The sequence below is a fragment of the Pleurodeles waltl genome, chromosome 4_1, assembly GCF_031143425.1.
Source record: "Pleurodeles waltl isolate 20211129_DDA chromosome 4_1, aPleWal1.hap1.20221129, whole genome shotgun sequence".
Lineage (NCBI taxonomy): Eukaryota > Metazoa > Chordata > Amphibia > Caudata > Salamandridae > Pleurodeles > Pleurodeles waltl.
Genome location: NC_090442.1, coordinates 522,918,163 through 522,939,252, shown reverse-complemented (window position 1 = coordinate 522,939,252; position 21,090 = coordinate 522,918,163). Strand labels below are relative to the sequence as shown.

The window sequence follows — 21,090 nt, the reverse complement described above, 5'->3', positions numbered from 1 at the left end:
GTGTGTGTGGCGCGGGGTGTGTGTGTGTGTGTGTGTGTGTGTGAGAGAGAGAGGCAGAGAGAGACAAGTCATTCTATATGGAACTTTTTTCTTTGTACTTGTATATATTGTTTGGCTTGCCGTGGGTTGTTCCTCTAGTCCTTATCATTTTTATAGTATGCTCTGTTTGCAGTCAGTTCTTTTGCCCTTCTGCACTCTCTTTGCTGCCTCGGCCTGGGTTGTGGGCTGCTAAGGAGAACGTGGTGCTGTCTCCAAAAGAACCTTTACAATGCAAAGACAGGCCATGCAAAGCCACAGAAGCACATTGTCACTTATTGTTCATCCTTTACTCCAGGACTGGCGCTGCTATCCTGCCTACCGCAGACGGCCCTCCCTGCTTTCTTTCCATGTTGCTATTCAGGAACATAAGTGCACGAATTATTCCTGTAAAGGCCACCATGCTGTGTGAGAGACATACAGGCAGCCTGGCTGTCGGCACCCGAGAGCTCTACAATTACTGCTCCTGTCATCCTTTGTGTGAAGCAGCAGTGGCTTATGGGTGCTGCAGGCTGAGGCAGTCACTTCCTGTGTGCATGAAGCACATGGCGGTGTCCCCGGCCTCACTGCTCACTTGCTTCACAAAGCATCTCCACGGAAGGCAAGAGGTGATGCTGGACACAGACCTTTTTCCCCAACCATGATGCAAAGTATATGAGAATGCAGTACTCCTAACGGCTGGTAAAAATGTGAAGAAAACTTCACCAGGCAGCAGCTGTTAGGGATTGACCAAAGCCACCTAATGGCTGAAAGACGTTGACCCAAAGACCAGTCTCTGTGCATTAATATAAGAAGTTTTGGCTTTGCCTGGCCGAAAAACAAAACAGAGAGAGGAAACAGGAGAAGCAGCGCCAGTCAGGATAAAATAATTCATCCAGCTACAGAGAGCAAGGGACTGGCACCAATAGAATACTTCCTGGGTGGCCTTGTACCAGTAGTTAATGACCACTAAGGAACATTGTGATTGACTGGCCAGTGCTGAATATTCTATTCAAGTTGCTAATCGGAATTTTATTAAATTACTCTTTGCATAACAAACATTAAGGCAATGATTAAAATTAACTCACACTAAAAGCAGGTAAAAAGATGAACAAGTGACATTCTTTTGTATCAAAATGTTTATATAAAAAAATATTATATCATATACATCTTCCATTAATACAGATTTAAAATCTCATTCGGCTTCAAATAGATTTCAATATTTGTTATAAAATATAGTTAGCATATTCCACACTTCAATAGTAAACTCAACATTCATATTTAACGATGGTCTACACATTGTCATGTGCACAAACAAAATCCAGAAACACCTAAAAATTAAAAAGTTAAAATAATCTCCAATTATTCGACAATTTGTATTGTTTCCCATCATCATATCGAAAGGTGGCATTTACACCAGGTAATAAAACGATTTAACACAGTTCAACGGTTCAATTTTATGAGTTAAAAGTTAAACACAATTTTGCTCGTATAGCCCCCCACAAATGTAACTATTTCAACCGAAAGTCGTGTTGTAAAGGCAGTTCCTTCCCAAGAATCTATCAAGGGGTCAAGAAAATACAGAACAGGGATCACGGTATTATCAATTATATGAGATGTTTAACAAGCACTCCCCTGTGGATCTGTGCACAATGAAATAGCCACCTGAAGGGCACGCGGCTGTCTAGCTTGTACGCTTGGTAAGAGACGGCAGTGTGCGCCAGGAAGCCTCTCTGGTGGCTGTCAGACTGCGGCATACTGGGCGACACACCTTAAGCAACAAGTAAGGATGGGAGAATGTTATTTGTGTGGCTCTTGAGAGTTGGACTTTTTGTATTCATCTGAAAGGACTGGATGACGTTTTGGAAAAATTGTGCACCCTGGCGCAGCTATACATCATTTACATCGGGATTCTTAATTTAAAATGATGACCGGAATAGTGGTTGAAATGTGAGCGCACGTTGGTCAACAGCTTTCAAGGAGCAATTCAAATGATACTATATATTCAAAAGTGGAACATGACGATAGCAAAATGGAGCGGGAATAAGAGGCATCAATCACATTTAACCAAACACAACGGGAAAATGCTTGCAAATGGTAACGACATCGCAACCCTGTCCCAGTCCAGTTTAAATTGTATCAAATCATTCGGCCACTATGAAGAGTGTGTTTTTTAACATATACACGTCTAGGTAGAACATTACATTAAACCATCTACTCACAGTGGGTAACATTTTCAATATTTACCTGAAGGCTTTAAGGACTTGTTCATCGTGGATTAAATATGATGTAAAGTTGAGGGGATGAGACCACATTCAAAATGTCAGAAGCAAGCTATTTTTATCACTAAACAATACCCGATTAGTCTAAAAAGGATACCTTTGGTGAAACCCCCAACTATATATTTTAGAGTTCTTTATGATATGATGCTGCTAGGAATTTTTAAACATAAACTTTGCTACAGAAGAAAAACTCTCTTAATTTGTTTTGGCTCTTTCCAGTATTGCCAGGATAGCTGAAAACATTGCCTCCAAAAGCACGCATTTCCAAATCAATAGTATTAACAACATTTCAACATAATGCACAAATAGATACATGTCACTAAAATCACCAGGTCGGATTTATATCTAGGCTCAATGAACATAACACTTTTATGTTTTGTCACAGATTTCTGTAGGTAAAACAGCAAACACTTTCCTTAGGGAACTGTCCTTCCAGTGCTTTAAAAAAAAAAAACCATCTGCAGTTCACTTAAGAGCGGCATACATTTTCTGAGATAAAATGATTGTCAACATAATGGTAACATAAAAGGCACGTATGGATTGTCAAATACAAAACATAATATAATACATTATTTGATTGTAAACAATTCTCATCTCACACTTTTAAAGTGAGGTTAGTGCTGAGTCAAATGACTGCTGCATTCACAGTTTAGTCGAGTGCTGAGGCTTGCAACCCATTGTTCACCCACCTGCGCACGAGCAGCGAGGCATCTAAAGATGGAGGCTGGGTCTGCGGTGCCCATTCTCCTAACCCTCAGAGGGTATCGGAAGGCCTCGTGTATCAAAACCATAGTCTTGTATTTTCATTTTTTTGTCTTCATTTGGTTAGGCAGCAGATCAGTACACGTGTAACAGATTCTTTGAAAACCAGCACTTTGTCCGTGGGTTTCCATCTCAAACCACATTACGCGTCCGTTTTTCACAAATTCCAGTTCTTCCTTCGTTTTTCTCCCCCTGAAGATCACCCCCCTTTAGGTGTGCTGCTGTAAATGTCTTCAATACTTTTTGTGAGCTGTTTTAAAAATACGGTTGGTATTCTGCCACAGTAAGTGTGCACAGTCCGTTTCAGTTCCAGTTTTAAAGGGTCCAACAAGGTTTGGACGAGGTCACTCCCAAAAGAGTACTGCCAAAAAAGAAGAGATGAATTTACTTATATACGCATAACATCAAGTCATTTGTCAGTAAAGATTATGGTAAATTCATGCACAACAGAAACACGTATTTGCAATACAATACTTCTTGCATTTGCTTGAGTTAGAGCTGTTGGTGGTGTAAATTCATAACTGTATTTTTCTTGACACATAAATTGGTCAACCCTGCCTCATAATTTGGCCTTTTCCTGCCACAAAATTCCAGTGGCCCTGCAGCCAAAATACTTCCGTTTATATTCTTCCTCTATCTGCAGCCCAAAATGAAAATGTTGCCAATTAGCATCCTAATTTAAATCTGTCATGCTACTTCCATCAGAATACCACTCCCGCGCTGCCCTCTCCAACCCACTGCACAACACGTGCATTTAACACCTTGGACTAAATCTACCACATCTCGCTAGAGAACGTGAAACGTAGCCACAATTTATTTCATTGACTGCTTTGTTATAAATCTCCCAAAATATCTAAATTCTGATAAGAGGTGGGTAACATGTCAAATAAAGCACGTTGTGTGATGTTTTTCTAATATGAAGATTTTACTAACTGTCGTATACATCCAAACGTGTGTGACATTTAAGTCAATTACACCATACTACCTTTACCTACAAAATCCATGGATAAACTTGCTGTTTAGCTGTGTTATTGTTGATTGGTGGTAACCCGTGCCCACGGAGTCGGTCTGGGTAAAAAGATACCGTCTCTGCATGCTCCCTCCTCTCACTGGGGGTGCACCAGCATCCGCCATAAACATCGTTGCCAGAAGCAACACCGAGGCAAGGCCCGCCCAACCTACAAACAACCTGTGTGAGAGCTGAACAAGGCACCGGATTACTGTTTGTGCACAAAGGGGTGGGCTCCTGCATGCACAGGGGCACGCATGGCAGCACGTACAGTGCGGTGCACGACTGCTCCTGTTCACGCTGTCTGCGCGTTATTATACTGTCTACGGATGGGGCAGGCTCAGTCCATGCACCAAGGCACACATGGCGGCACGTACAGTGCGGTGCACCACTGCTCCTGTTCACGCTGTCTGCGCGCTATTATACTGTCTACGGATAGGGCGGGCTCAGTCCATGCACCAAGGCACACATGGCGGCACGTACAGTGCGGTGCACGACTGCTCCTGTTCACGCTGTCTGCGCGTTATTATACTGTCTACGGATGGGGCGGGCTCAGTGCATGCACCAAGGCACACATGGCGGCACGTACAGTGCGGTGCACCACTGCTCCTGTTCACGCTGTCTGCGCGTTATTATACTGTCTACGGATAGGGCGGGCTCAGTGCATGCACCAAGGCACACATGGCGGTACGTACAGTGCGGTGCACCACTGCTCCTGCTCACGCTGTCTGCAGTTACTTCACTGTTTATGGACGACGAGTTGGGCTCGGTTCGTGCATCAGAGCACACAGAGCCATGTACAGGGAGACAAGGTAATTGGCTGTTGCAATAGAACACCAACTCAGCTCAAGGTGAACTGCAGGCATCGCAAACAGGGCAGCAAAACAGAAATGTGATTCTCACAGGGACTCCCACCGTAAGGCACACCAGGATATCCATGCCAGGTGAGACGCCACCTACACTGCTCGTTCACCGGTGATAACCAAACCTACAGCATGCTAAACAAACCTCGTTCACCTTTCATTCGCAATGCGTTTCCACTTAAAGGTTATTTTAATGAGCTGCAGGAACATTTGTATGTTACGATAACAACTGCGCTGCACGAAATCGACGTCTTCCGCTCACCTCTACTATTTAGTTGTCATTCACATGAGCACGAAGGAGACACACAGAAGGAAAAAGTAGTTTGCTCCCATAAAACCTACCGGCAATGGTGCGATAATCCATGTAATAGGGGCAATCTCCAACGGGTGTATTAAGTCACCTATGGAATTAAGTCCACCTCCAACCTATATGTGCCTTGGAACTCTTTGGCCTCCAAATAACAGGCCCGAGATGTTCCACATTAGGGCAGCATTGTGTAAATATATGTGTACTTAGAGTGGTCTACATCCTGTATTGCATGCATTCAACATGATGTGTGTGTGTGTGTGTGTGTGTGTGGGTGGGTGGGTGGTGACAGTGGGGGTATCAGTTTTTTTGTGGTAGATGCAGTCAATACTGGGTATGTGACCTAGGTGTGCTCTTTTAATATATACCCACATCAGAAGATCTTTACAGTAAGGAAGTTGGGACAATTGTTCTGCAATGTGGTATATTTGTATCCATTAAGAAATACAAGGGTAGGTATTGATAAGTAGTTTCTTTTTTGTTTGTTTTTGAGATGTATGTCGTCTGCATACAAAAGCATTTTGGGTGTACCCGCCTTTGTATCAATATGTGTGATATTTTCTGCTTGTCTGATTGCCGCAGCTTGCGTTTCTGAGGCAATCAAATGAAGCCCTGTGACATTCCCCTATAAACTGAGAATACATCTGATAGGAACTCTCCCAGCAGTCTATTAATGATAATGGGTTTTTATCGAAATGATGTACCTTGGTTAAATCTATCCTAGCTTTAGCAAAGTGCCTTTTGAGTATCCAATGAGGCAATTATTGTCTCATGGGGTCCTCTCCCACCTGCCACAGGAAGTGTGCAAGGAGTTGGAGGTGAGTTCTGGATGTGCACACCAGGCACACATCCTACTTGGGTGTCGTGCATCAGACTAGGGATGACTTTTCAGTTTGTCAGTATTTTGCCAGGATCATATCAAAAGCCGCTGACAACTTGAGACGGATGACAAGAGGCATCCGGGATTCATCGAGCAGCAAAAAAAAAAAAAAAAAGTGACTGTAATGTATGATGGATGAATACCAGCTTTTGCACTACATAGCAGATGGTGCCCTTCTAAGGACAGTTGAGCATTCACAGCAGATTCAAGACATTTAGAATATGGCAACAGTGAAATAGGAATAGAGTCAGAAAACACTGCTGGATCTGCCAAGGGCTTCTTTGAAAGTGGTGTAACAACCGCTGCTTTCCATTCTTTAGGAGTTGTGGCTTTGTCAACGAGTGGCTGGCGAGTTTGGATAAAAGAGGTGCGGCTTCCTCACACTGGGCCGTGATGGTCAGCTCAGAGCAACAGAACGCAGCTACGTTAAGTGAAATCAATAGTTAAAGGCGTGAGTGTAAGAAGAACAAATCTTTAATATTCTCTCACATTCTTTGGTACTTACTCACTTAACCACTGTTAGCAGAGATGCTAAATGCTCAATGTGACTCTAATCGGAACGGGTTTTGCGCCCATAAGATGGGATTCATCCAATTCAGGAGCAGTGGCGAGACTGACATGTAACTGTGTCCCAGCCCTCTTGGCCTGTTCTTATGGGTTTTCTGCTAACAAGACTGAGTACTGTTGGATATGCAGGTATACAGTCATTCACAAAATGCACAGGAAGAGAGCGCAGAAAGCATTTGGGTTCTTACATGAGGCTGCTCTGGCACCAATAGTGGTCATTTGGTGAACTATACTGCAGTGTTTCATTCTGGACTAGTACCGAAGCCAAACGTGAACCATGTGTCCCCTGTACCATGCAGAACGGTCTTTCCAGATCACAGGAGTGACAGCACTCGATCTGTGATTCACTAGTGCTTTGTTTATAAAGATGGCTACATCCAATAGCGCCAAGGTACTAATAAGCACGCAGTCACACATGCAATACTGCAGTGCAAAGGTCAAATTCCAGATTAGTACCATAATAGAAGAAACTGAGATGAGAGGAACACTGCCTGCTGACTGAGATTGCATGTTACAATCACTTTATACATCAACACAACTGGTAATAGTCAGGAAGTCTCTTCGATGTTATTTTATCTTAGTGAGCAAGCGTAGGCCCTTGCTTCCTGATTTTGGTTAAATACCTTTCTTAAATCAAATACACATGAAAAAGGGTTTCTGGGTGGGTAAGTGGAGGCTTTCAGGCAGATGCAGGGATAGGGTAGAAAAGCACCACCTGGCTGAGGCAGGGGAGGGTTCCGGATACGCAAAAGTCTCAGAGTCTGATGAGCCGAGTGAATTTTGGAAATGCAGCAGCATGGAGCCTGAGTGCCTCCTAAGTCATATCGATCTGCAGCTAAGGACGAATCTGACATTTTCAGTTCAAGATATTGGACGTCCAGAAAACTCCTGGGTTAATACGGGAGCGCACTAGGGAACAGAGGCCCACTGACCGGGAGAAGGTTGCTCATTATATGGTGACCTTGTAGGAACTCAACGCACTTCCTACAAGAATCAAGGATAAGATGTATTTGACGGAACTACTGCTGGAAACTATTTGGTTGTCACAGTATAACAGGGGCAACCTCAGTTGTTGCGTTGTAGTGCTTGAGTTGTTAATTATGAGGGACAAGTTCGCGATTCAGGAAATTTGAGATCTGTTCACACCTCTCACTGGTGCAAAACACAGCCCCTGGAAAACGAGAGGAGATTCGACAGTCAGGATTTGGTTCTATCCACTTCACTCGCAACAGTTTCTACATACAGCGCTGTTCAATGACAGAGTAGGCCGACATCGCGGTGACGAAGGCAATGCGCTTACGCACCAGGGAACTACTGAATGGAGAAGCAGGCGACGCAGAGTGGCTCAGAACGATGTGAACTGGTGATGCACGAGGCAGCCAGAAACCAGGGTCTGAATGGGAGAGATCCTAAGGTACAAGTTGTCCCGGACCGCAGCCGCGAGAGCTTGAGGCTGGGCAGTATAGACAGAGCTGACTGCAATGGCAATGAAGCCTCAATGGTATTTCCAGGAAGGCTCGAGATTCAAGATGGCGAGAAGGTTTTCATGGTTAAGTAGCCAGAAGTACTAAGAAGAAAGCTGGGAGACTCAGCAGGGGGAATGGCGCTTCCAACGGGGATTGTACTATGGCCTGACATTGAACAGTTTGTGAAAGACTGCTTTCCTTTTAAAGATCAGGTGGGGAACATGAGGGGCATTTTATTTTGGACAAACTAATGTGATGCTCATCACTGCAAATTATGTCTTGCCAAAGGATGTTAAAAAGTAAAAAGCCCTGATTCGCCTCCCCCTTTTTCTTTGCTTTGGGTACTCAAGTAGTTCGGAGTAGTTCACTTATATCAGGATGGAAGTGTCACAATGAAAAGCTCTTGTGTTTGTTACCAGTACTTGTCACCAGTGGACTGCTCATGCAGTAAGGTTTGACTGTTTAGAGCCAGATTTAGTTTTCTATTGCAAGGCACTAGTGCCATCTAGCAGCGATACAAAGCTGTGGCAGTTCATGGATGGTTTCAGGTTTACACACTGTGCCATTAACAAAACAACGCAGCTTTCTTGTAACGTACTGCCTATAATGTAATCCATGGTCTAATGGTGCCACCACGTGGCCTATTCTGTGTATTAGAGCTATACATTATGTGTTTAAGAAAAACACAACGCATAAAACACTATAATAGATATTTAGGAAGCCTCAGTTAAAAAATATCTAAACCGAAAAAAGGATGATAAGCATAGCAAAGAAACACTCACTCTGACGACAATTATTTATCTTGATCCAAAAAGGATCTGAAAAGAATATAAAAGCAGTGATTATTTACTGTAAGTTATGAGTTAATTTATAAAGCGCGCACATACCCAATGTCTTGGCGCTAGAAGAATCCATAAAATGCAAACAAGCTGAAAATCAATGGGGAACAGGCGAGGAGTACACTAACACTAGATTATACAGGATAGAGCCATGATTTCAATACTTTGCGAAAAGTAAGAAAGTTAGATTGCTGTTTCAGATGTAGAGGCAATCTATTCCACTGCAGACATGTGCAGTGTAGAAAACTATACGCCCCCACTTGCCCCCCCTCCACCCCCCCCATTTGATGCTGACGAGTATCTGGGAAGGTTTTTTAGGATCTGCACAGCAGCATTCTGCACCACTTGCAGTTTCTTGAGAACAAATTACTGCGAACCCATATACAGGGCATTACAATAACCCAACCTAGAGAATAAGACTGAAAATCACTGTCGCTACAGTGAGTCTCCAGAGTCTGGTATTCCTGGCCTTACATTCCCTTCCTTCAGATTCTTGTTACACCCCCCAGCTGTGGTAGAAGAATGGAGTTTCCATGCAAAAGAACCAAAACAATTTGAAAGTCCAGACTTATGTGTGGCCCTGTGTATGTGCAGGCCGTCCCCCTATAAGCTTACCATTCACCCTCACCTTCTTCCCTTTTCTTTGTGACAATATCCACGCAATTTGTATCTTGGGTTCGTTCAATGGTTTTTGGATGTCAAAAGAATCAAACTACTCTTGAGATAGCCTGAGGTAACAAAGACAAGGTTCCCAGTAGCCATACAGCTGAGCTCAGAGAAAGTTAGAGAGGACGGATAATCTGGTCCTCCTGTCAAAATAGAGGTCCCTCAAGACATCTAAAAATAATAAAGGTTTCCAGATAAGTGTATAATCAAAATGAATAGGGCCACGTGAGAATTTATTGGTTATAGTGTGTCACTGCCTCCTTCATACCTTGTGGACCAATTGTGGATAAAATAATTAATTACACATACAGTTCGAAATGGGCAGAAACACATCCCCCAAAGAAAAATGTTATAGAACATTTAAGACGAAGATTTAGGACACAAATAGATTGTACTTCTCCCTATCCCCAAATGTAAAAAAAAACACACTCAATAGCTTTAAGGCACTACCTTTTGCAGTACCTTTCACTGTTAATTTGTCAATGTCAGCCTGCCGAGCATGAGCTGGCCAGTACTGATCAACTGATGCGATTTTCTCTTTCAAAACCCACTTGCATGGCTATTCTGCGACTGTAACGAGAGGATGGCATTAGTCCCGTCCTGTCAGGTGATGTGCAGCACTGCAGTGGTGTGACCATTGCAGACTGGAGCTCTCCTACTCTGCATCAAGGCGAAACACCTTCAAGGCCAAGATGATTACCTTTCATCTCCACGATATTAATGTAACTGGACACGGTCAAGAGGGAATAAAGGTAGTGAATCCATATTTTAGAACTTCACATTTTTGCTCACTGCAGATTAGATCTTTCCCCTTCCTCTTGTTAACTTTCTCCTTACGATTAATCCTACCTGGCTCACCGACCACAACCATTGTTGTTACCTCCCCTTTAGCAAACCCTACCTACCACTGCCCCATCCCCAACCGCACTATTACAACACAATTACCGCTGTATGTTCACAGCACATATTCCTTGTACCATTAACAACTGTAAGGCACACTGATATCGCAAGATGCAGATGTAATATACTGGAGTGTAAAATGAAAATTAAATTAATGGCTTCAAAATCGTGCATTAGTTGTAGTCCATCAGTCAGGATGGGGCTTTCCAAGGTCTGAAAACATATACAGCCAGACCAACATAGACCCAAGAACTACAGCCTACAACTGGTACTACAGGGGACTGGAACTATTAACAGAAGGACTAAAATTGAAAGGCGGGCATGTAACCTGCAGAAGGGAATCTCATGCATTCTCCTTCCAAGAGGATGAATCCACCGCTATCAAAATAGGGGCACTGGAACACAAATCAAGTAGGTTTACTATGAATTCACCCCAAGGGGATGTGGTCAATGCTACAGGTCCAACCCTTATCTCGACAGCTCAAGGAATCCGAATAGGGATAACTATTTTGAATGTTTGCTACAAGAAAGAAATGCAGGGGTGGAGCTCAAGGTGTGTGAGCAGAATCCATGTGATCTGGCCCATTGCAAAGGAGGTGTACAGGACCAGGCCGATTCCCGCCTGATGAAAAAGCTGCTTCTTGCCCACTTTCAGCATCTTTCCATTCTCTCTCAGCAGAACAGATAACACCAGGAAAATGTAGTGGCAAACAAGGTTGAGGTGTAATATGAAATCATGTCCACCACCACAAGAACCCTAGGGTCCTTTCGATACTTCTTCAGGCCTTACTCTTTCACCATAGAATGCACTGATCTTTTTTCTGCATGTGATAGTGAGTTTGATTTTTCGTTTTGCATGGGTAGCAAAGGCACTAAACGCTTCTGAAGGATGCTATTGTTTTCATATCTGACCACTTGGAAATGTATCTCATCATTTGCCGGTCACCCCTTTTGTTTTGCTCTCTAACGTTCTGATACTCTAAAACATACAGACTAAAGCCTTTCGTGTCTCTTCCCCATTGTTTTTAGGTCGAGCCTGCAGGCAGCGTGCATTCGCTGTCGCGTGACAACAACCTATTGTGCCAATTAAAAAAAATATATATATATCTTTCTAAAAAGGGGCTTTAAGCCCGCCCATTACTTACTATTTGTTGGCATTCTTATCACTCTTCTTTACTGCCTCCTGATTCGATCCCACTTGCAAGGCATCACTTACTGGATGACTTCCTTGAGTTTGTGTGGAGCATGGACGAAACACAGCCTGATTTAACTTAATTAATGTCCGTCCACTGCTCCCACTGTAAATGAAGGTGCTATATTGTATTTATTTAAATTTTTATATAGCACAAACTTGACCTGACCTGAAAGTATTAAACACGCAAAGTATTAGACACTTTACATGAGCACCAGTTACATCACATAAGTTCACATTAATTTTTTTATGCTAGGAGATTAGGTGATTTGCCCAGAATCGCAGGATGTTGCGGCAACGCCTCTTGTTTTTTTCAGCCATAGGCCTTCACTGTTGCAACTGCTGAGCCATTAATGCACTAGGGTGAGAGGGCTTAAGGCAGAGCTGTTTCCAGTTGGCAGGAGTAAACAGGCTACCTGTATACATTCACTGTACCCATTACAAATCCTACACGGAGACTGTGTTGCACTGGCTGAAAAACAATAGGAATGCTGGAAGACACACTGTTGACAGAACCAGCTGCATCTATGTGACCTGGTTATACAGTGCCTAGAGCTGGTATCTGTAGGAAACTGAATCATAAGAATACAGCAATTTAGTTCATATCAAACTATTTTTGTCAAATGGGAGATCGGGAGCATAAACCATATTTTCTGGTATAAGGAATCCGTGTGGGAAACCAACAGACAACATCTCATCAGAACTTAGAAATGGCTAAAACAGAGGTACTACGCTTCAAGAAAACAACTTTATGCAACTGCTACTGGACCACATTCTCATTTTTATTCTTCTTAGTCGCTTTGATTTAATATGGCTCTTTATGCTGGGGTCCACATTGTTTCTAAGCGCTTTCTAATTTGGCAGATGGTGAAAATGGTGAACATAAAGTAATTAATAAAGGTTACCAGGTCTTTTTGAAGTGATGAAAGTGCAATCAGAGCCCAGATGCATTCTTTTTAGAGTTTGCAACATAGTGATCCCTCTCTTTCCTTTCTCCTTATGTCATCCACTCTACTTTTTCACCAACCTTATTCTTCTGCCTTCCCCTCTCTTTCCTCTCATCCTGAGGCAGGGGGTGGTTAGATGGAGGGTGGTGACAGTGAATGAAGAGTGCAAATAAAGCATGGTGTTGTGCCAGTGCCCTGTGTGTGCTGAAGGTGAAGAGAGTGGCTGTGCCTCAAGAAGTGAATGGTGGTTGATGATGTGTGGTGGATCAAATGTGGAATATGCCTGTGGGAATGTTGGAAGAGGGTGAAGATGCACTTGTAGCTAAGGCTGGTTAGTGGGTGGTTCTGTGCTAATGTGGAGTTTGGGATTGTTGCTACGTATCTCCTTCCCCAAGTTAAATATTACTCTTTAAGGATAAGACATATAAGGCAGTCCTAATGTGCTAGACACAAACGTAATTCTGAGCGATCTTTTTGCATCTGAAAACCAGCAGTGTGGTCAGACCCACTGAGTATGGTACCCAAGGTCTTTCAGACAAGGAGGAGGTATTATGAATCGTGAATTATTCAGGGCCTGGAATTAGTATAAATGGGTACCTCTGAAGAGGTTGCCCAAAATGATTGTGAATCTCAAATCAGACTTGTTAATGGCAGAGCACCGCTTAGATGAGTAGGTCCCTGAAGGCTAGTGTAATGAGATGTTTCCTTATCTTCTAGCTTCTGTGTGACAGGCTCTTGGAACTCCAGTGGTATATGAACTTTGAAGATGGCCAACCACATAGACAATTTATGAGTGATGTAGCTATAAGAAAATGATATGTAATGAAAATGTCACTTACCCAGTGTACATCTGTTCGTGGCATCAGTCGCAGTAGATTCGCATGTTTTGCAATAGCTCGCCATCTGGTGTTGGGCCGGAGTGTTACAAGTTGTTTTTCTTCGAAGAAGTCTTTCGACTCACGGGACCGAGTGACTCCTCCTTTTGTCTCCATTGCGCATGGGCGTCGACTCCATCTTCGATTGTTTTTCCCCGCAGAGGGTGAGGTAGGAGTTGAATTGTAGTAATAGTGCCCATGCAATGGAGTGACTAAGTATGCACCTATTTAAGGTTGAGATGATACATATATAAATAATTGAAGGTAACTTCCAAACTGCTACAGGCTCCCGGGGAGGCGGGTGGGCACATGCGAATCTACTGCTACTGATGCCACGAACAGATGTACACTGGGTAAGTGACATTTTCAGTTCGATGGCATCTGTCGCTGTAGATACGCATGTTTTGCATAGAGTAGTAAGCAGTTATCTCCCCAAAAGCGGTGGATCAGCCTGTAGGAGTGGAAGTAGTCTGAAATAATGTTCTTAATACGGCTTGACCTACTGTGGCTTGTTGTGCGGATAACACGTCTACACAGTAGTGCTTGGTGAATGTGTGAGGCGTAGACCATGTGGCTGCCTTACATATTTCTTGCATTGGGATGTTTCCTAGAAAGGCCATGGTAGCACCTTTCTTTCTGGTTGAGTGTGCCCTTGGTGTAATGGGCAGCTGTCGTTTAGCTTTAAGGTAGCAGATTTGGATGCATTTAACTATCCATCTGGCTATACCTTGTTTTGATATTGGGTTTCCTGCATGAGGTTTTTGAAATGCAATAAATAGTTGTTTAGTCTTTCTGATGTTTTTTGTTCTGTCAATGTAATACATCAATGCTCTTTTGACATCTAATGTATGTAGTGCCCTTTCAGCTACGGTATCTGGCTGTGGAAAGAACACTGGAAGTTCCACTGTTTGATTTAGATGGAACGGTGAAATAACCTTTGGCAAAAATTTAGGATTGGTCCTTAGGACGACCTTATTCTTGTGTAGTTGTATAAAAGGTTCCTGTATTGTAAACGCCTGAATCTCGCTTACTCTTCTTAGGGAAGTAATGGCGATGAGAAATGCCACCTTCCAGGTTAGGAACTGTATGTCGCAGGAGTGCATGGGTTCAAAAGGTGGACCCATAAGTCTAGTTAGGACAACATTTAGGTTCCATGAAGGAACAGGTGGTGTTCTTGGTGGTATAATTCTCCTAAGGCCCTCCATGAATGCTTTAATGACTGGTATCTTATATAGGGAAGTTGAATAGGTAGTCTGCAGGTATGCAGATATTGCTGCAAGGTGTATTTTAATGGAAGAGAAAGCCAGGTTAGATTTTTGTAAGTGAAGCAAGTAACCCACTACATGTTCTGGAGTTGTGTGTAATGGTTGTATTTGATTAATATGGCAGTAGCAAACAAACCTCTTCCATTTACTTGCATAGCAGTGCCTGGTGGATGGCCTTCTGGCTTGTTTTATGACTTCCATACATTCTTTGGTAAGTTGTAAGTGCCCGAATTCTAGGATTTCAGGAGCCAGATTGCTAGATTCAGCGATGCTGGATCTGGGTGTCTGATCTTTTGGTTGTGCTGTGTCAACAGATCTGGCCTGTTGGGCAATTTGATGCAGGGTACTACTGATAGGTCTAGCAGCGTTGTGTACCAGGGTTGCCTTGCCCAAGTTGGTGCTATCAATATGAGTTTGAGTTTGTTTTGACTGAGTTTGTTTACCAGGTAAGGAAGGAGAGGGAGAGGAGGAAAAGCGTAAGCAAATATCCCTGACCAGTTCATCCATAGGGCATTGCCTTGGGACTGTTTGTGTGGGTATCTGGATGCGAAGTTTTGGCATTTTGCGTTCTCCCTTGTCGCAAACAAGTCTATCTGAGGTGTTCCCCAGAGTTTGAAATAAGTGTTCAGAATTTGGGGGTGAATTTCCCATTCGTGGACCTGTTGGTGATCTCGAGAGAGATTGTCTGTGAGTTGATTTTGGATCCCTGGTATAAATTGTGCTATTAGGCGAATTTGGTTGTGAATTGCCCAACGCCAAATCTTTTGTGCTAGCAGGCTTAACTGCGTGGAGTGCGTCCCCCCTTGCTTGTTTAGATAATACATTGTTGTCATGTTGTCTGTTTTGACGAGAATGTATTTGTGAACTATTATTGGTTGGAAAGCTTTTAGTGCTTGAAAAACTGCTAGAAGTTCTAGGTGATTTATATGCAGTGTTGTTTGATGTACGTTCCATTGTCCTTGTATGCTGTGTTGATCGAGGTGTGCTCCCCACCCTGTCATGGAAGCATCTGTTGTTATTACGTATTGTGGCACTGGGTCTTGGAAAGGCCGCCCTTTGTTTAAATTTATGTTGTTCCACCACAGAAGCGAGAGGTAAGTTTGGCGGTCTATTAACACCAGATCTAGAAGGTGACCCTGTGCTTGTGACCATTGTGATGCTAGGCACTGTTGTAAGGGCCTCATGTGCAGTCTTGCGTTTGGGACAATGGCTATGCATGAAGACATCATGCCTAGGAGTTGTAGTACCATCTTTGCGTGTATCCTTTGTGTTGGATACATGCGTTGTATGATGGTGTTGAAATTTCGAATTCTTTGTGGACTTGGAGTGGCTACTCCTTTTGATGTGTCTATTATGGCTCCCAGGTATTGTTGTACCTTGCGCGGCAGAATTTTGGATTTTGTGAAATTGACGGTGAACCCTAGTTTGAAGAGGGTTTGTATGATATGATTTGTGTGATTTGAGCACTGTATTAACGAATGGGCCTTGATTAGCCAGTCGTCTAGATATGGGAACACATGTATTTGCTGCCTTCTTATGTGTGCAGCGACTACCGCTAGACATTTGGTAAAGACTCTTGGTGAGGTTGTTAATCCGAAAGGCAGTACCTTGAATTGGTAATGTATTCCCTTGAATACAAACCTTAGGTATTTCCTGTGCGATGGGTGTATTGGTATATGGAAATAAGCATCCTTGAGGTCTAAAGTTGCCATGTAGTCGTGTAGTTTTAGCAATGGCAATACTTCTTGTAGTGTGACCATGTGAAAGTGGTCTGATTTGATGAAAGTGTTCACTACTCTGAGGTCTAGGATTGGTCTCAGCGTTTTGTCCTTCTTTGGTATCAGAAAGTACAGTGAGTAAACTCCTGTGTTTATTTGTGTGTTTGGCACTAATTTGATTGCATTCTTTTGCAATAGTGCCTGCACTTCTATCTCCAGGAGATTGGAATGGTGTGTTGTCAAATTTTGTGCTTTTGGTGGTATGTTTGGAGGGAATTGTAGAAATTCTATGCAATAACCATGTTGGATAATTGCTAGAACCCAAGTGTCTGTAGTGATTTCCTCCCATGCTTTGTAATAATGACTTATTCTTCCCCCCACTGGTGTTGTGTGGAGGGGGTGAGTGACATGTGAGTCACTGTTTAGTAGTAGGGGTTTTGGGGCTCTGAAATCTTCCTCTATTTCTAGGGAATTGCCCTCCTCTATATTGTCCCCGAAAACCTCCTCTATACTGTCCCTGGTAAGTGGACGGTGTTGCTTGTGAGGTGCTGGCTTGTGTGCTCTGACCCCGAAACCCCCCTCGAAAGGGTGTTTTACGGAATGTGCTGTAATTCCCTCTGCTCTGCGGGGAGTAGAGTGCGCCCATGGCTTTGGCAGTGTCCGTATCTTTTTTGAGTTTCTCAATCGCTGTGTCCACTTCTGGACCGAACAGTTCTTTTTCATTAAAAGGCATATTGAGAACTGCTTGTTGAATCTCTGGTTTAAATCCAGACGTTCGGAGCCATGCATGCCTTCTGATAGTTACAGATGTATTAATTGTCCGTGCAGCTGTATCTGCAGCGTCCATGGAGGAGCGGATCTGGTTGTTGGAAATGGTCTGTCCCTCCTCAACCACTTGTTTTGCCCTATTTTGTAAGTCCTTGGGCAGATGTTCAATGAGATGTTGCATCTCGTCCCAGTGGGCTCTGTCATAGCGCGTAAGTAGTGCCTGGGAGTTCGCGATGCGCCACTGGTTTGCAGCTTGTGCTGCGACTCTTTTACCAGCTGCATCGAACTTGCGGCTTTCTTTATCTGGGGGTGGTGCATCTCCAGATGTGTGAGAGTTGGCCCTTTTCCTAGCTGCTCCTACAACGACAGAGTCTGGTGGCAGCTGTGTAGTGATGAAAACCGGGTCTGTAGGAGGCGCCTTATACTTTTTTTCCACCCTTGGTGTGATTGCCCTACTTTTGACCGGCTCCTTAAAGATTTCTTTCGCGTGCCGGAGCATACCAGGGAGCATAGGCAGGCTTTGGTATGAGCTGTGGGTGGAGGAGAGTGTGTTGAATAAAAAATCATCCTCGACCTGTTCTGAGTGGAGGCTTACGTTGTGAAATTGTGCTGCTCTAGCCACCACTTGAGAATACGCGGTGCTGTCTTCTGGTGGAGATGGCTTCGTAGGGTATGCCTCCGGACTGTTATCTGACACTGGGGCGTCGTATAGGTCCCATGCGTCTTGATCTTGGTCACCCTGGCTTATGGTGGTGTGAGCTGGGGAGTGTGATGGAGTTCGTGCTGGTGAGACGTTAATCACGGGCGGAGGAGAGGGTGGTGGGGTAACTCTTTTCACCACTTTTGGTTGTGGTGTATGTTCAGTTTGGAACTCCAACCTTCTCTTTCTTCTAATGGGGGGAAGGGTGCTTATTTTTCCTGTCCCCTGCAGTATGAAGATACGCTTTTGCGTATGGTCCACATCAGTTGATTGTAGCTCTTCCTCAAACCTATGCTTTTGCATTTGGGAGGTTAGCGAGTGCTCTTCTGTATAAGAGCCTGAAGCTGGGTCGCTTGCAGTTTGTTTCGGCACCGAAACCCTGTCTGCGTGTTTTTTCGGCTCCGAGTTGACTTTTTTCTTTTTCGGGGCCGAAACCTCTCGGCGTCGATCTTCGTCGGTGCCGCTGTCTCGGCGTCGAGCCGTGTCTACACCGCTATCTCGGTGTCAAGGCTGGTCTCCAGCACTTTCTCGGTCCTGAGAAGGCTGCGTGCCGGTGTCTCGACCGGAGTCGGACGATCTCGGCACTGTTTGGGCCTTTTTCGGTGCCGACGGTCGGTCACCGAATTTATGGGTGGAGCCATGGCCTGATGGCAGTGGCGTCCCCTGGGCCTTGTAAATCTTCCTTTGTGTGGTTTTCGACGTCTTACTCACGGTTTGTGTATCGTCGAATCCTTCGGAGTCCGATTCTTGGATCGAGAAGGTACCTTCCTCTTCCTGCTCCTCGAACTCTCGGTGGGCTGTCGGCGCGGACGCCATCTGAAGTCTTCTGGCTCGACGGTCTCGGAGTGTCTTTCGGGACCGGAACGCACGACAGGCCTCACAGGTGTCTTCACTGTGCTCAGGTGACAGGTACAGGTTACAGACCAAGTGTTGGTCTGTATAGGGGTATTTATTGTGGCATTTGGGGCAGAAACGGAACGGGGTCCGTTCCATCGGCGTTCTTCAGCACGCGGTCGGGCCGACCAGGCCCCGACGGGGGATCGAAAAACTACCCCGAAGGGCACCGGAGCTCTTCGATCTTCGATGCGGTGTTGAATCTAAGTACGCCGATCCCGAACGCAACAATACCGACGAAAATCTTCCGAAATTAGCTAATTCTCCGTTCCGAAACTCGGAGCGACAGGAACACGTCCGAACCCGATGGCGGAAAAAAAACAATCGAAGATGGAGTCGACGCCCATGCGCAATGGAGACAAAAGGAGGAGTCACTCGGTCCCGTGACTCGAAAGACTTCTTCGAAGAAAAACAACTTGTAACACTCCGGCCCAACACCAGATGGCGAGCTATTGCAAAACATGCGTATCTACAGCGACAGATGCCATCGAACACCATGTTTCCACCCCAACCACAGGCCTGTCAATGCCTAAAGAACAGCAGCAACAGAACCTGTATTTCTTGGACTCAGTGCCCTGTGGCATAGGCTGGCACCTAAAAATAAGGGCAAATATACAAGAGAACAGGAGAAAACTACTAGCCCTGTGAATTACCCAATGTGAAAAGTGCATGAAAGGGTAGTCATTAAAAGGTTTGCTAAAATCTTTTACATAATCAGCAAAAAAAAAAAAAAGTAATGCAAACAGTGTTTAGGCAAGAAGCATGGACCAGAGCCATCAAGTTGATTTCAGTCCTCATCTGAAACAGGGCATATGCTTTCGCTTGCAGGACATTTTGTTGACTTACAAGGGGCTTCAAAGCCTGCCCATTGCTTGTCATTAGTTGGCTTCATCATCACTCTTATTTCCTTACTTCACTTTAGTCAGCACATGCTGGCTTCACTCCCTCTTTGTGCGTTTGTCCATTCCCTGGAGCATGGCCCAATTACCTCTTTCTTTCCCAGTGTCCTTCCGCTGCTCAGCTTTCGGAGCTAATTTTTTTCTTTTAGTATCAACACTCTGCAAGAGTGCTTGTGTTTACAGGCAGTCTCTCTCCTCCCCTGTTCTGTGTAGTTGCTTGCAACTTCCCACTGTCTGTTTTGCTGCCCCTCCTTACCTCTTTCCACTTTCCAAAGTGTTTGTAGTCCCCTACCACCTTCCTCCTGCTGCCCCTTGTATTGCTTACCCAACCCTATCCTCCTCCCACTGTGTGTTGGCTCACCCCCACCTGCCATAAAAAACACAAGCCCTGCCGCATTGTTGCTTGGTCCTTCCACCCAGTCCCACGTTGCTGCTTTCTCCCTCTAACTTATTCATCCTGTCCTGTGTTAAACCACAAAAAGAAAACACATTGACAAAGCCAAATAGATCTCACGTATGCAAGAGCTTTTTGGGTCTGTCAATGTTTTTTTGAGCCATGTTGTAAAGCAGCATGACTGGTCTGCTGCATGGACGAAAGTAAAAGAAAAAATCAAAAAAGCACTATAGCTACTTTGACCAAATCATAGTAATTTTATTTTGTACTTTCAGCCATGCTGCACAGCAACCGCACTGCTGCACAACATGTCTAAAAAACATACAAAGCCAATAGATTCAGTATAGGTGAGAGCTACTGGATTTGCCAACGCTTGTTGCTTATGCTGTCCTGTGCAAAAGAGCTTTTCATCCATTACTAGAATGATCTCCCTGTAGTATGGAAAGAGGAAACTGGGACAACTGAAATGCACAACATGCAACACCAAAGTGTACCTGAGGCTTTAGCTAGATATTTGTTTGCTCATTACAGACAAAATTCCTTAAAAACAGATGGGTTGGTGGAAAAATAAAAAGAACAAATTAATGTCAAGTTTTCAGAAGTAAAACAATGTGAATATTAATAATTTAATCTAATACAACTGAACGAAAATAAATGAAAACCAATACTGGAAGAATAATAATTCAATGCAAATTAAAGCTGTGAGGTCAGTGCGGATTAATGGGCTTCAGCTAACACAGCCACAAAGAGATAGAGACTATAAATAAAGGCAGTGAAGACATTCTCAGTAATGATTTTCGTTTGACAATGCTAAGCGGAAGTAGAGAAATATTATTTTTATGGAAGTATATTTTCCTTCAATACAAAGGCGTCTCAGACCCC

The 21,090-nt window shown here is 44.0% G+C and overlaps 1 protein-coding gene across 3 annotated transcripts in view; it reads right to left on the bottom strand.

Annotated features, from left to right (window-relative positions):
• Positions 1 to 1,028: 1,028 nt before the first annotated feature.
• Positions 1,029 to 21,090, bottom strand: part of GXYLT1 (glucoside xylosyltransferase 1) — a 131,492-nt gene continuing 111,430 nt past the window's right edge. Inside the window, exon 7 of one of the 3 annotated variants that reach the window (XM_069228850.1) lies at positions 1,029 to 3,420. In XM_069228850.1, coding sequence (XP_069084951.1) covers positions 3,259 to 3,420 — 162 coding nt within the window. In that variant the 3' untranslated portion in view covers positions 1,029 to 3,258. The remainder of the gene's footprint in view (positions 3,421 to 21,090) is intronic. The other 2 variants (XM_069228849.1, XM_069228851.1) reach the window with 2 other exon arrangements.